The sequence below is a fragment of the Panthera onca genome, chromosome C2 (assembly GCF_046562875.1).
Source record: "Panthera onca isolate mPanOnc1 chromosome C2, mPanOnc1 haplotype 2, whole genome shotgun sequence".
NCBI lineage: Eukaryota > Metazoa > Chordata > Mammalia > Carnivora > Felidae > Panthera > Panthera onca.
Window position 1 is genome coordinate 71,694,841 of NC_138347.1, and position 14,728 is coordinate 71,709,568.

The 14,728-nt window shown below is 41.4% G+C and overlaps 1 protein-coding gene across 3 annotated transcripts in view; it reads right to left on the minus strand.

The window, feature by feature from the left end:
- TFRC (transferrin receptor) overlaps positions 1 to 14,728 on the minus strand; it is a 75,367-nt gene that overhangs the window by 42,365 nt on the left and 18,274 nt on the right. Inside the window, exon 2 of one of the 3 annotated variants that reach the window (XM_078453090.2) lies at positions 9,996 to 10,057. The exons of 1 other annotated variant lie outside the window; for it this stretch is intronic. In XM_078453090.2, the coding sequence (XP_078309216.1) occupies positions 9,996 to 10,017 (22 nt within the window). In that variant the 5' untranslated portion in view covers positions 10,018 to 10,057. Of the gene's footprint in view, positions 1 to 9,995; positions 10,058 to 14,728 lie in introns of those variants that run through there. One more of the 3 variants, XM_078453091.2, reaches the window with a different exon arrangement.

The window sequence follows — 14,728 nt, forward strand, 5'->3', positions numbered from 1 at the left end:
CTCCACGCTCAGTGTAGAGCCTGACATGGGGCTCGATCCCACAACCTGGGATCATGACCCAAGCCAAAATCAAGAGTTGGACACTTAACCAACTGAGCCACCCAGGCACCCCAATAAATTATTATTCTTTTTGTCTTTCCTGTTCGCTGATCATCCTGACCCCCTTTCCCCAAATGTGTCCTAGTACCTGTCAGTCCTACTGAGTCTCATTAAAGCCAGGACTCCTGATGCTATAGTTATTTGCTCCTATCACAGTTGTATCTTAAGATTCATCTCCAGTTAGAATTCAAAGATAATAAGAAAGGGACCATCTTATCCTAAGATATTCAACCCAAATTATACTTTTCCTACTATCAACAACAAAATAAAAAAGGCTAACGAAAGTATTGGTTTTAGAAATATAATATCTGTAGTTCCCTATAGCATGGTACCATCTGGATTATTGGAAAGGGGTGCAAAATATACATGGCCTGGAGGAAATCTCACATGAGAGGTTGGGATTATCAGTTTAGCAAAGAAAGAACCTTTCCTCTCTGCAACTATAGTCCTTTACGGTTAGCAGAATGAGATGTCCTTGGACGTCTGGTGCTTATAAGTTTACCCATTGGCAAAGAGATTGATAACATTAATCAAAGGGTCTGTATCTCCCTCCCAGGCACACCCTTACTTTCCTGTGGTTTCCCACGGCTTTAGATCCATCAGAGCAGTAAAGAGCAAGATTAATAGAGGGCCGTAAATTTAGATTTGGAGTCATTTTAGTTGAAAAGTCCTCTGTCATAGTGTGTAAGAATTCTCATTCATTGCTGGTGGAAATACAAAATGGTAGAGCCACTCTGGAAGACAGACTGGCCATTTCTTATAAAGTTACATATAGTTTTCCCATTCAATATGGCAATCACAGGCATTTACTTAACAGATTTGAAAACTTATGGACACAAAAATCCACACATGAACGTTTACAGCAGTTTTATTCATAATCTGCAAAAATTGGAAGCAACCAAGATAGTCCTCAAAAGGTGAAGGTATGAAAAAAAAAAAACTCCAGTACACCCATACAATGGAATACTATTCCGAAATAAAAAGGAATGAGCTATTAATTCATGCAACATACAAAACATTGCTAAATGAAACATATATTGCTAAGTGAAAAGAGCCAATCTTAAAAGGTTATTCCATTTATATAACATTCTGCAAAAGGTAAAATTATAGAAATATAAAACATATCAGTGGTTGACAGGAGTGTGGGGAGTGGAGAGGGCTGAATAGATGAACTGCATTTTAGGGCAGTAAAACTGTTCTGTATGTTACATGAGACTGCATTTTTCAAACACACAGAACTTTATAGCACAAGGAATCAACCTCAATGTAAAAAAAATTAGGTCAGGGAAATCCCAGAGTAGAATGTAGACTATGATAAAAGAATCTGTTATTAAAATATATGATAATAATTTAACTGAAGAGAGTGGATGTTGACCTAAATGACTTTGGAAATGAGTGGAGATTGTAAGACCAAAGGCAAAAGGAACTGTACCTGAGCACTATACTTTAATTGATAAAGTTATTTCCTATGCAGATATGGGTTAACAATCCTGAAACCACTATACGCATATACTGGGATTAAACAAATAAGTAAATGGGTGGCAGATAATGGGAGCCAAATTTACTACTCTTGAATGTATGAAGTTACAGATGAGCAAGGGGAAAGGCTAGAATGAATTATGTGATACTAGATTGGAGTTGGAGATATCAGTATGAACCTGTGTTTAGCTTAATATAGTCACAGATGGATATAATACAGTAACAGTTATGGATGTATGTGTATGCACAGATTAGTATACACATATAAAAACAATAAAGTTAATCAAACCACAATTTGTCCTTTGAAAAGATAATCAAGATTGACAAAATTTTAGCTAAACTGACCAAATTAAAAGAGAGAAAAAACTCACTCAAAATATGAAAATCAAGAGTGAGAGAACATCACTACCAACATTACAGAAATAAGAGATTATAAAATAATACTAGGAATAGCTGTATGCCAACAAATTAGACAATTTAGATGAAATGGGCAAATTCCTAGAAAGACACAAACTATGGATACTGACTGAAGACGAAATAGAAATTTATATAAACTTATAACAAGAAATTGAAATAGAAATTTTATAACTCCATACAAATAAAAGCTCAGGCCCATATAGCTTCACAGGTGAATTCTAACATATATTTAAGGAAGAAAGAGTAACAATTCTTCACAAACTCTTCCAAAAAATAAAGGCAGGGGGAACACTTTCGAACTCACTCTATGAGGTTAGTATTACCCTCAAACCAAAACCAAACACTTTATAGGAAAAAAACAGGGCAATATCTCCCATGAATATAGATGTAAAAATTTTCAACAAAATACTTGAAACCTGAAATGAGCAACATATAAAAAGGATTATACACCATGACCAAACAGGATTTATCCCAGGAGTACAAGGTTGGTTTAATATCTGAAAATCAATTAATATAATATACTATAACAATAGAATAGAAGACCAAAACCACATGATCATCTCAATAGATCCAGAAAGATTTGACAAGATTCAACACCCTTTCATTGTAAAAACACTCAACAGGAGTGCCTGGATGGCTCAGTGGGTTAAGCGTCTGACATCAGCTCAGGTTATGATCTCACGGTTTGTGAGTTCAAGCCCCATGTCGGGCTCTGTGCTGGCAGCTCAGAACCTGAAACCTGCTTCAGATTCTCTGTCTCCCTCTCTTTCTGCCCCTCCCCTGCTCGCACTCTGTCTCTGTCTCAAAATAAATAAACATTGACCAAAAAAAAAAAACACTCAAGAAATGAAAGGAAACTACCCCAACCTGATAAAGAACACTTATTAAAAAACCACAGCTAACATTATACTTAGTGCTGAAACACTGAATGTCTTCCCCTAAGATCAGGAAGAAGACAAAGATGCCTACTGTCACTACTTGTATTCAACATGTGCTGGAGGTTCTAGCTAATGGAACTTGGCAAGAAAAAATAAATAAATAAAAAGTATCCAGATTGAAAAGGAAGAAGTGAAACTATCTCCCACTTGTAATTAATAAGATTCTGTAGATAGAAAATCCTAATGAATCCACTAAAAAGCTATTAGCATATACATATATATTTCTTAGTTCTGTCCACTGAGAGAGCCTGGAAGTAACAACACCCAGGTACAGTGAGGACACCCAGTGCCCAGATCTTGGTTTCCAATACCATTCCTCAATAAAAAGAAACTAAGCTCCTTGGAGAAATGGCTGGGGCATGGAATATACAACATAAATACGAAACATCTGTTAGTGCCAGAAAGTAAGGAAGTACTCAAAGAAAAACATACAAGGGTATGTCCATGGCAACTGAAAGAGCTCCCAATAGCCAAAACTGGAACAATGTCCAGCAACAAAATAAATAGCATAATAATACTGGCTTATAACTCAAAGTATAAAATAAATACCCACAAGATCCTACTGATACCAATAAATGATTGACTAAATAAATAAGTAGAAAAAAGACAGAAGAATTCCAAGCAATATATGTAGATATTATTTCATTAAGGACATAGAGAATAACTTCCTACCCCTAAAGGATAGGGTGTGCATAGTGACTTTCTTCCAAAGGATACCATATGAAAGGGGGAGAAAAAAGAAAACTTTACATATAATACCTCAACTAGGTGATCAAGGTCAACATCCACAGTGAAAAGTCATGTTGATAGTACCATTGATATGATGTGATCAAATGGCACTTTATTCCTATGGTTTTCCTCCCCAAAACCCATAACCCCAGTCTAATCATGAGGAAAACATCAGATAAATTCCAACTGAAGGGCATTCTACAAAATACTTAACCAGAACTCCTCAAAACTGTCAAGTTCACTAAAAACAAGAAAAGTCTGAGAAACTTTTGCATTCTAGAGGAGCCTAACGAGACATGGTAACTATATGTATGTGGAATCCTGGATGAAATCCCGGAACAGAAATGGAATATACAAAAAACCAAGAAATCCAAATTTAAGTATGGACTTCAGTTAAGAATAATGTATCAGGGTGTCTGGCTGGCTCCATTGGTAGAGCATGAGATTCTTGATCTCAGGGTTATGAGTTCAAGCCCCACACAGTGTGTAGAGCTTACTTAAAAAAAAAATGTATCAACTTTGGTTCATATGATAAATATGATAGTGTACAGTAGCAATGTAAGATAACAGTAGGAGAAACTGGGTGTGAAGTATAACTTTCTGTATTATCCTTGTAACTTTTCTGTAAATAAAAAAAAAAAATTAAAGTAGAAAGTTTATTTAAAAAAAATAATATGGTTGAAGGTGAGCAAAACGTATAAACTTCTAGTTATAAATAAATAAGTCCTGGGGATGTAATGTACAGCATGGTAACTATGGTTAATAATACTATATTGCATAAAGTTGCTAAAACATGCACACACACACATATACATACATATACACATAGTTGTTGGCAAGGAATAGAAAGAAAAAATCCCAGAAAGTTAATAGCAGATAGGTTTTAAAACTTTTTTCTTTTTCATTAAATGTTTCTTAATGAATGTGTATTACTTTGAACATTAAAAAAAAAAACCTGTCATTTTTTCCAGCTTTACTGAGGTATAGCTGATAATTCGAAATGGTATATATTATAAGAGATTATTTAATATACATATACATTGTGAAATAGTTACCACAGTTAAACCACTTAGCATCTCTCTCACCTCCCATAGTTACTGTTTCCTTTTCTTTTTGTGGCGAGAATACTTAAGATCTACCCTCTCAGCGAATTTCAAGTACCTAAAACAATCTCATTAACCATAGTCATATTGTTGTATATTAGATCTCCAGAGCGTATTCATCTCGCAGAATTGAAATTCTGTACCCCTTGACCAACATCTTCCTGTTTCCCTCTCCCACATTTTTGTAACCATGGAAAAAGAAAGTAATTATTTAAAAACAAACCCCAGCTTTCTCACTTCTATATTATATCCACTTCTATTACATAATAAGAGGCATATCTTTCTCTTATGCTGATCACGATGCAGCCAAGAGATTCGTGCCAAAAGCTGACTCATGCTGAGCACATACAATGTGCCATGCATTGTGCGTACATCAATTCTCCTTATCAACCCAATGAGGTGGGCACTCATGTAAGCATTGTGCCCATTTTACAGCTGAGAAAACTTAGAGTGGTTAGGGATTTGCCCCACTAGGAAGGTGTACAGCTAGAATTTGAACCCAGGTCAACTGACTCCAGAACCCATGATGGCCTGGGCTAGGATGAAGCACAAGGCCTGAGGGCTGGCTGGTTGTCTGGTTGGCTAATACTCAAGGTTCAGAGTAGTGGCAGGAGGATAGGCTAGCAGGTTCTGAGCATCTCTGCCTGGCAGCCACACAGGCCACAGTGCTCTTGGGGCTTCCCAGTGCCCCCCCCCCACAAGCCCCCCACCACAGCACAACCAAGGTGGAGCGATGGGGCTGGGGTGGAGCCTTTCCTTGCCTCCTCAGCAGAAAGCCCCCTTCTTCCAAAGACAGAGAGTGCGGGGAGGCCAGGCCATTGCTGACAGGGTCTCTGCATTGCACTATGTTCACGTGTGTGGGTTGGTGCTCCCTGGAGCTGTGTGACTCGGAGGTCTGGTGGCTGGTAGCACCGTCTATGAGATAAGAGAAGGGACTGTGGTCTCGGCAACCTAGATTTGGACAGGGTAAGTAGACGCCAGCTCCCCAGCCATGGAATCACCCCATGCCCCCAGTATGTGTGCAGCAATAGCTTCCCTATGGCAATGGGTCTAAGCCCATGACCCAAAGCAGCCCGAGACTTACAACGGTCTTGGAGAGAGCTAAGAAAGCAATCCCATTCAGGCACCCTCATAAGCCCTGGGAAGGCCAAGTTGACAATAATGACAAAGACTACCCAGAGCTCTGCCTTGGGACCGCACTGTGGACATCTCAAGTCTTCACTAAATTCTTCTTTAGCATCACACCACTGCCTTCATTGAGGGACAATAATGAAAAGTCCCAAGAATCTCAATATTGATTGAACTTGTCATAGGAGTGATTAAGAAAGATGGCCTTCACCACATCACAAACAGTGTCTGTCTTTGGGGGCTCTGGGAATTTTTCTAGGGCTTCAGTACCAGAAGAGGCTGAACTTCTTCTGATCAACTGGGTTGTTTTACTTTTGACACAGTTTTTAATTACCTTTTTTTTTTTAACGTTATTCATTTTTGAGAGACAGAGACAGAGTGTGAGTTGGGGAGGGGTAGACAGAGAGAGAGGGAGACACAGAATCTGAAGCAGGCTCCAGGCTCTGAGCCGTCAGCCCAGAGCCCGACGTGGGGCTCGAACTCACAGACCGTGAGATCGTGACCTGAGCTGAAGTCGGACGCTCAACTGACTGAGCCACCCAGGCGTCCCTTAATTACTTTTTTTTTTTACACAATATACACAATACACACATACAATGTACAAAATACACATTACTTACAATATACACATGCAAAAGTGAGTAAACCTTGAGTGTATGACTTTTAAAATGTCCTTATGTACTTGAGCCCAAGTAATCAGCTCCTGATTCACAGCGTGGAACAATGCCAGCTCTCAGGAACCTCCCACTTGCCACCTCTCAGTCAATACCCTGCCCACAATGGTAACTGCTGTTCTGACTTCTTTCATCATGGCTTTGCTTTTCCTGCAGAGGTTCTGCTGGGAATCTTGTTCCTGATTGTGTTTCTTTCTCTGCTGTAGCCCCAGGGAGTTAGAATCAATTCTGGGGCACCATTCCAGCACCGTGCACAACTTCAGGGTGTGCATTTTTTAGATAGGGGCCCTACCCTTTTGGTTTCCTCTTATCTTCCTGTCATCCTCAATAGGACCAAATGGTTGAAACAACAGACTTGGAGCCTGTCCAACCTTCTGCATTGCTGTCGACCAACTGGGTGGCCTTGGGCCAGCTACCTGACCTCTTTGAATCGCCTATGAGCCAGCCTCTCCCAATCCTGCTGCCCTCCCTCTTCTGCAGATAGTAATCCCATAGGCATTTTTAATAAACGTCCTGTGTACAAATCTCCCTCTTGATCTGTTTCTCAGACACCCTACCTTCAATGATCATCCTTATCTATAAGATAATAGTACCTGCCTCACAGGGTTGTTCTGAGCATTAATAAAATATGTAAAATAATTAGCCCAGTATACTGGCCTTGAGTGGGACTCAATAAAATATAGCTAATACAGTAATTTAAAAGTTGTATTTACCTCCATAGCCACCTCCAACCCTCTTTTGGAATGATACAGAGGTAAAACAAGTATAAAGATAAAACTCTTACGAAGTTCAGACTTTTCCCATGCAGCTACGTGGAACATTGTTTTCCTATCGATAAAACACAGAGGAAATGGAAATGGAATCATAAGGGTGCTTGGTAGAATGGGTTTAGGACAAGAGAAGTCTCTCTCTGGAAATTACCCAAGGCTGGAGAGACCTGCCTCATGTCCTCCCCATGGAAAGGGTCACCCACCTCCAAAGCTTCTTGCTGTAGGATCAGCTGAGGCCTTCACTCCACCTGCAGCCCAGGCCAACCTCTGCCAATCCTGCTGCCCTCCCTCCTCTCCAAGAGTTAGATGGGAAGTCATCTTTAATAACCTCCTGTGTACAAATCTTGCTCTTGGCCTTCTTCCCAGACACCCCACCAGGGACAGTTACACGGTTTGATTATTAAGGGGCCCCATCTCTGACAGTCTAGTACGTCTGTCTCCACAATGGGCATGTACCGTCCTAGTTCCCCTGACAGGGGACTGTCCCCTCCAGACTTGGTAATCTGTAGAAAATGATCAGAGTTGGAGACTGGCAAAAAAAACACAAAAGTCCTAATGTTTCCTCCACTCCTACCCAAATGAAAAAGAAAAATTTTAACAAAGTCCCACAAACCACTGAAGAGGAACAATCCAAATCATACTTCTCAGAAGTATGTGGTATTAAAGTTGCTTCAGTCTGTAAGGCTCCATAGTAAAAACTGAGTTTTTGTTTTTCCCTTAAAGCCTCAAGTTTAGCAAAAAGGAAGAACCCACTGTTGGCAGTAAGTAAGAAAAAGTACAAAAATCTTCAAGACTAATCAAAACTTAAAAATTTTTTAAAGCCTTTTTTTTCAAAATTTTTAAGTAATCTCTACACCCAATGTGGGGCTTGAACTCACAACCCCAAGACCAAGGGTCACATGCTCCACCGACTGAACCACCCAGGCACCCCTATGGTAACTTTCTTTCTTTCTTTCTTTCTTTCTTTCTTTCTTTCTTTCTTTCTTTCTTTCTTAATATGAAATTTATTGTCAAACTGGTTTCCATACAACACCCAGTGCTCATCCCAAAAGGTGCCCTCCTCAATACCCATCACCCACCCTCCTCTCCCTCCCACCCCCCATCAACCCTCAGTTTGTTCTCAGTTTTTAACGGTCTCTTATACTTTAGCTCTCTCCCTCTCTAACCTCTTTTTTTCTTCCCCTCCCCCATAGACTTCTGTTAAGTTTCTCAAGATCCATATAAAAGTGAAAACATATGGTATCTGTCTTTCCCTGTATGACTTATTTCACTTAGCATAACACTCTCCAGTTCCATCCATGTTGCTACAAAAGGCCATATTTCATTCTTTCTCATTGCCACGTAGTATTCCATTGTGTATATAAACCACAATTTCTTTATCCATTCGTCAGTTGATGGACATTTAGGCTCTTTCCATAATTTGGCTATTGCTGAGAGTGCTGCTATAAACATTGGGGTACAAGTGCCTCTATGCATCATCACTCCTGTATCCCCTGGGTAAATTCCTAGCAGTGCTACTGCTGAGTCATAGGGTAGGTCTATTTTTAATTTTTTGAGGAACCTCCACACTGTTTTCCAGAGTGGCTGCACCAGTTTACATCCCCACCAAAAGTGCAAGAGGGTTCCCATTTCTTTTTTTTTTTTTTTTAACGTTTATTTATTTTTGAGACAGAGAAAGAGCATGAACGGGGGAGGGGCAGAGGGAGAGGGAGACACAGAGTCAGAAGCAGGCTCCAGGCTCTGAGCCATCAGCCCAGAGCCTGACGCGGGGCTCGAACTCACGGACCACGAGATTGTGACCTGAGCTGAAGTCGGACGCCCAACCGACTGAGCCACCCAGGCGCCCCAAGAGGGTTCCCGTTTCTCCACATCCTCTCCAGCATCTATAGTCTCCTGATCTGTTCATTTTAGCCACTCTGACTGGCGTGAGGTGATATCTGAGTGTGGTTTTGATTTTTATTTCCCTAATGAGGAGTGACGTTGAGCATCTTTTCATGTATGATAACATTCTTAATGTCTATCTATAAGGAATTCTGATGCACCCATCTCATGCATACTATACAGCTATTTATTATACAACTATTTAAAAGAACAAGGTAGAGCTGTAAGCACTGAGACCAAATCACATCCAAGATAGAGTCAGTCAAACAAGCAAGCTGCAACGTGGCTGCCTTTGGAAGGGCAGGAAGTAGGGACAGTGGGAACTGACTGGAAAGGGGCATGAGGAAACCTGGGGGATGGAACACATAGGATATTATCAATAATGATTAACTTTTAGGGAGTGGGCCAAGGTAAGAAAGAGAGAAAGAGAAGTTTTTCATTTTATAGCTTTCTGTAGTATTTGAGATATTTTCTTCCCCTATGCAAGTGCCTTTTTTATTTTTTTCATGATGAAACCTTTATAATAGGTGACTTTATAATAAAAGGAATTTTTCATATTGGATGAGAAAGAACTCCCATAACCACCTCTGTTCTACAAATTCATATATAATGGACTATCAGCTTTGAGTTTATCTAGAGTGGCAATGGTAGGCTTATGGTAAGCCAGTTGTTTGGACCTAATGACCCAATCGTGGCCCATTTGATCTTAACCATGCTTATACCTAATCTTTGAAGCATACAGCCACATAAAGGATTTAGTTGTTCACAAACACTTACTCGTGAAAAAGTAGAGGATCATTGCAGGATCTTAAGGAAAATCTCTGGACCATAGCATATCCCTGTGGAGAAAGATAAGTAACAAAATAGAATGTGAACAAGAACCCAAGGCTTACCACACCACACCAGATTCATTTCAAAGGAAGTGAGTTTGGGAATCCCCAGTGACCCACAGAACCCATATAAACATATATATACTCATGTGAAAACAATCAATCAGGAAGCTAACAAATATGCAGTATTCTCCTTAACAGTAAATTCCTAATTAATGATTCAAGACTTTAGCAATCTGTAATTTCTTTCTTTCTTTCTTTCTTTTTTTTTTTTTTTTTTTTACTATACAAGACCTACTTCTAGATAGGCCCACAGTAAATATTCAATAAAATCTTGCAAAAATTCAACTGAAAGAAGTAAGCCCGGTTTGTGTAGTTCCTATGTGAGTTTAGAGAGCACACACACAATGTCTGTAACTTCGTATATGCTACATTACGCTCAAAAAACAAAACAAAACAAAACACACACACACACACACACACACACACACACACACAAAAGACCTCTAGTTTGTTTAAAGACATAAGCATGAGGGGCGCCTGGGTGGCTGAGTCAGTTGATTCTCTGACTTTGACTCAGGTCATGATCTCAGTTCATGAGTTCAAGCTCCACATCGGGCTTTGTGCTGACAGCTCAGAGCCTGGAGCCTGCTTCTGATTCTGTGTCTTCTTCTCTCTCTGCCCCTCCCCTGCTCATGCTCTCTCACTCTGTCTCAAAAATAAATAAACATTGAAAAAAAAACCTTTAGGGTACAAACATGAAAGGCCAAACTATAAAACAATATAGAAAACCATCTTTATGACTTTGGAATAGGAAATGATTTTTTTAAATACTCTATGGAAAGGGAAAATCATACAGGAAAATAATGATAAATCCTATTCCATTAAAATTAAGAATTTGTTTTTATGAAAAGATTCCGCAAATAAAGCAAAAAACAAGCTGTAAACATATCGCTAAAATACATAACCAAGAACTTATTTGTATATAAGATCTGTCATAATTTGTAACGCATTAGATCATTTATATGTGTCATAGACACTATTTTGAGAACATATTTTACAGTAAAAAAAAAAATCACAAAAGACATAATGCAGACTTGGAGCTGGAGTGAACCTGACTCTGGGACTAAGTTCCTGCATCTCCTCAACCTCAGTTTTGTCATGTTCTACATGACCTTAATAGTCCCTTCCTTGTAGGGCTCCCAGTTTTATTTATTTATTTTCCTAGAGCTTTAAATGGCACTATGTATACAGCAGCTGACACACAGCAAGAGTGCAACAAATGGTTAATGATTACAACTATAAATAAATAATAGAGTCAGAGCAGGATCAGAATCAAATTCAGCTCCTGATCTAAAACAGGATTGGCCCCAGAACACATGGCTGGGGTTAAGTGGCCTTGACTGTGGAGGGCAGGGGGAAGCAGGTACTGACAGATGGAACGTGTCCACTAGGCTGCCTCTTAGGTAGCCAATGACGTCCGCTCCCGAGTTGTATCTCCTGTTCTTCCCGCTGACTCTGAGGCCAGAGCCATGTGGTCCAGATGACATTCCCCACAATGAGTCTCTGGAGAGAACTGTCAGCTGGGCCAGGCCTGGATGGGGGGGGGGGGGTGAGGGGGCTGGATTCTGAGGGTGGGCACCAGCAAGAATACTTGGAGTAGATGGTCACCTTACATTTTTAAATAGAAGAATCCGGGTGCCTGGGTGGCGCAGTCGGTTAAGCGTCCGACTTCAGCCAGGTCACGATCTCGCGGTCCGTGAGTTTGAGCCCTGCGTCAGGCTCTGGGCTGATGGCTCGGAGCCTGGAGCCTGTTTCCGATTCTGTGTCTCCCTCTCTCTCTGCCCCTCCCCCGTTCATGCTCTGTCTCTCTCTGTCCCAAAAATAAATAAAAAACGTTGAAAAAAAATTAAAAAAAAAAAAAAATAGAAGAATCCGACATAAAGCTCACAAGGCCCTGACTCAGCTGCGCTGGAACCAGGAACTCTTACTCTAAACAGGTTTAGCTTCTGAGGGAAATTCCCCCAAACTCTCGGCCCATTCTTAAATTGTCTGTTTTGTTTATACACTTCAAACTGTCAAGTAAGATAATGCAAACATAAAAAAACAAAGGACTAAAACGAGGGAAAAAAGAAAGAAAGAAGGAATGGCGTGAGTGATGCTTGTTTCAATCCTGATGCCACAGACAATCAGGGCCAGGTCAGCCAAGAAAGCCCGGGGCTCCAGAATCAGAAATGCCCCTCCCTGCTGGGACTGCGGAGCCAGGAGTCCCCTCCTCTGGGCCCTTGTAATAGAAAGCTGGGTGTTCGGTGGCTGGATTGGATGGAGAGGGTACCCTGGGGAGGCTGGAGCAAGTGACGACCACGAAATGAGCGGCCAGCTCCGTTCACACCATAAACAAGCCCGTTCTTATCTGATCCTGTGTATTTTTTATTCCAAAGGATACTATGACCCTTTTATTCTAGGGCTTTTTGAGGGATCATTTGTTTGTACAATGAGAGCTTAGGTCAAGGGAATTTGGTTCCTCTCCAAATCACTGAGAGAAAAATGTGCTTATTGTAAATAGCCCAAGCAACTGGCCCAGAGGGTACAGGCCATGCAGTCCTAGTGCCCCAGAAGACACGGTCCTTAGGGGGGACAGTGGCCCCATCCACACTGTCCCATGCTCCACAGTCAAGGGCACAGAGAATTGGGTAGAGTAAGCAGAACCCGGGAGTGGGAGCCACTCTGGATCTGCTGGGCTGTAGCTAGGCAGGAGGCTTTGTCTGGAACGAAGGGAGGCTCAGAGCTGACACTTAAGTGAATGCTCTTCCTCTCTTGTGCCCTTGCAAACCTCACTCTGACTGCCACATTGACCCCAACTAGGCACCCCTGGACAGAGCATGGTCAGGCATGTGCAAGGAAGAAGAGGCCTCCAGACCAGGCCTCCCAGAATGGCAGCTAGTCAGCAAGCTCAGGAGGCCAGAAGGTGAAGAAAGGAGAGGGCCAGTTTCTCAAAATCCACATGGCAAATGACTTACAGGGCCGCTTTGAGGGGATTTCATGAGAGGAAGTTGATCCACAGAGGCATGGTTTGGTAACTTATTTCCTGTAAGCCGCGGCTAACGTTTTGTTACTCTTCCAGTCTTTATCCAAACCACAAAGCATTGCCTTCTATGCCCAGGAAGAATTCACTGTACCAGGAGACTACATTGCAATACCATTCCCAGCGTGAACATGTCTTTTTATTTTAGATCTTTACTTATCTCCCTGCCAGGTCATGAAAGTATGACCTGAAGAATTATCTTCACACTCCAGAGACCTGTTCCTGGTTTATAACCAACTGAGCACCAAGTCATGCCCCAAAGACAGAACAATAGGTTATACATTCAAATGGACATTTTGGGGAGGTATAAGAAAAGCCTGAACTTTCATTAGAGGCAGAGAGAGAGGGAGAGAGAATCCCAAGGAGGTCCGCACCACCAGGGCAGAGCCAGACACAGAGCTGGATCCCATGAACTGTGAGATCACGACCTGAGCAGAAGAGTCCGACACTTAACTGACTGAGCGAGCCACCCAAGCGCACTTCAATGTGTAATTTTAAATCATCTAGTAGCCACATATAAAATAAAAAACAAGAAACAGGCTAAATTGATTGTAATAAAGTCTACCATTTCACCCAACATATCCAAAACATTATAATTTCAACACGTATCCACATAATATTAATGAGATATCTTACATTCTTCTTGTCATACAAAGTTTCAAAATCTTGTATATATTTTACACCTGGAGCATATCTCATTCAGAGCAGCCATGTCTCAAGTGTTCACAGCCTCAGGTGGCTAGTGGTAACTGTATTGGGCAGTACAAGTTTAAAACATCAAATCTGAATTTTACAGCTTAGCCTCCTAGGCCCTTTCTAACTGGATCCCCACTTACTGAATCAGGTGTATTTATGTTACTTCTGAACAGAGAAAAGGCATCTTAGAGAACTTCCCTCCTTTTACAACTAATCCCTTCTCAGCCCAGACATGGAAACTGACCTGCTTGAGGTCACACAAATATTTGGTGGCAACACCAAAAATTTCCTGACTCCTGGAGTAAGTGGAACTACCTGAACCAATTAAATACAGTCATTTATTTAAAAATGCTACTGGATAGAATTAATGAATGAATGGGCCCCTCTCTGCTTTGCTGAGGGTTTTAGTTGACCCCAACTTCTCAGAATTAGTCACCCCCACAGCCAGTCCCATGACTGTCTCAGTACCAGGGTGGGCTGGCCTTTAGATGGCCGTTAGGAGAAAGTACCTTGAGCTCTGCGGGACCTAGGGATTTCTGGAAGGTCATTCCTGGTCACAGCCAAAGGTTCTACAGAAGATGCACCACACTTCCCTGTTCCAGGCAAATTCAAGGCATGGCCAGGGTCTCCCATGTGCCCCCACCTGTTGGACTCAAACCAGAGAAAGGGAAACAAAAGTCACATCCAGACAGACTTGCAGAAAGCAGTAGTCGGGCTGGACAGGCTCTGGGGGCAGGCCTCCCTAGCAGGCAGGCGGGAGACATAAAACAGCAGCTCCAGGAGCATCTGGTCTCAAGATCAGGAGGGCCAGAAGATTCTGGTTGCAATGGGGCCAAACCCCTCCACTTAGAGATGCCTTCAGTGCTCGTTCCAAGGGGCCTGTCTCGGGGCTCCTCAAA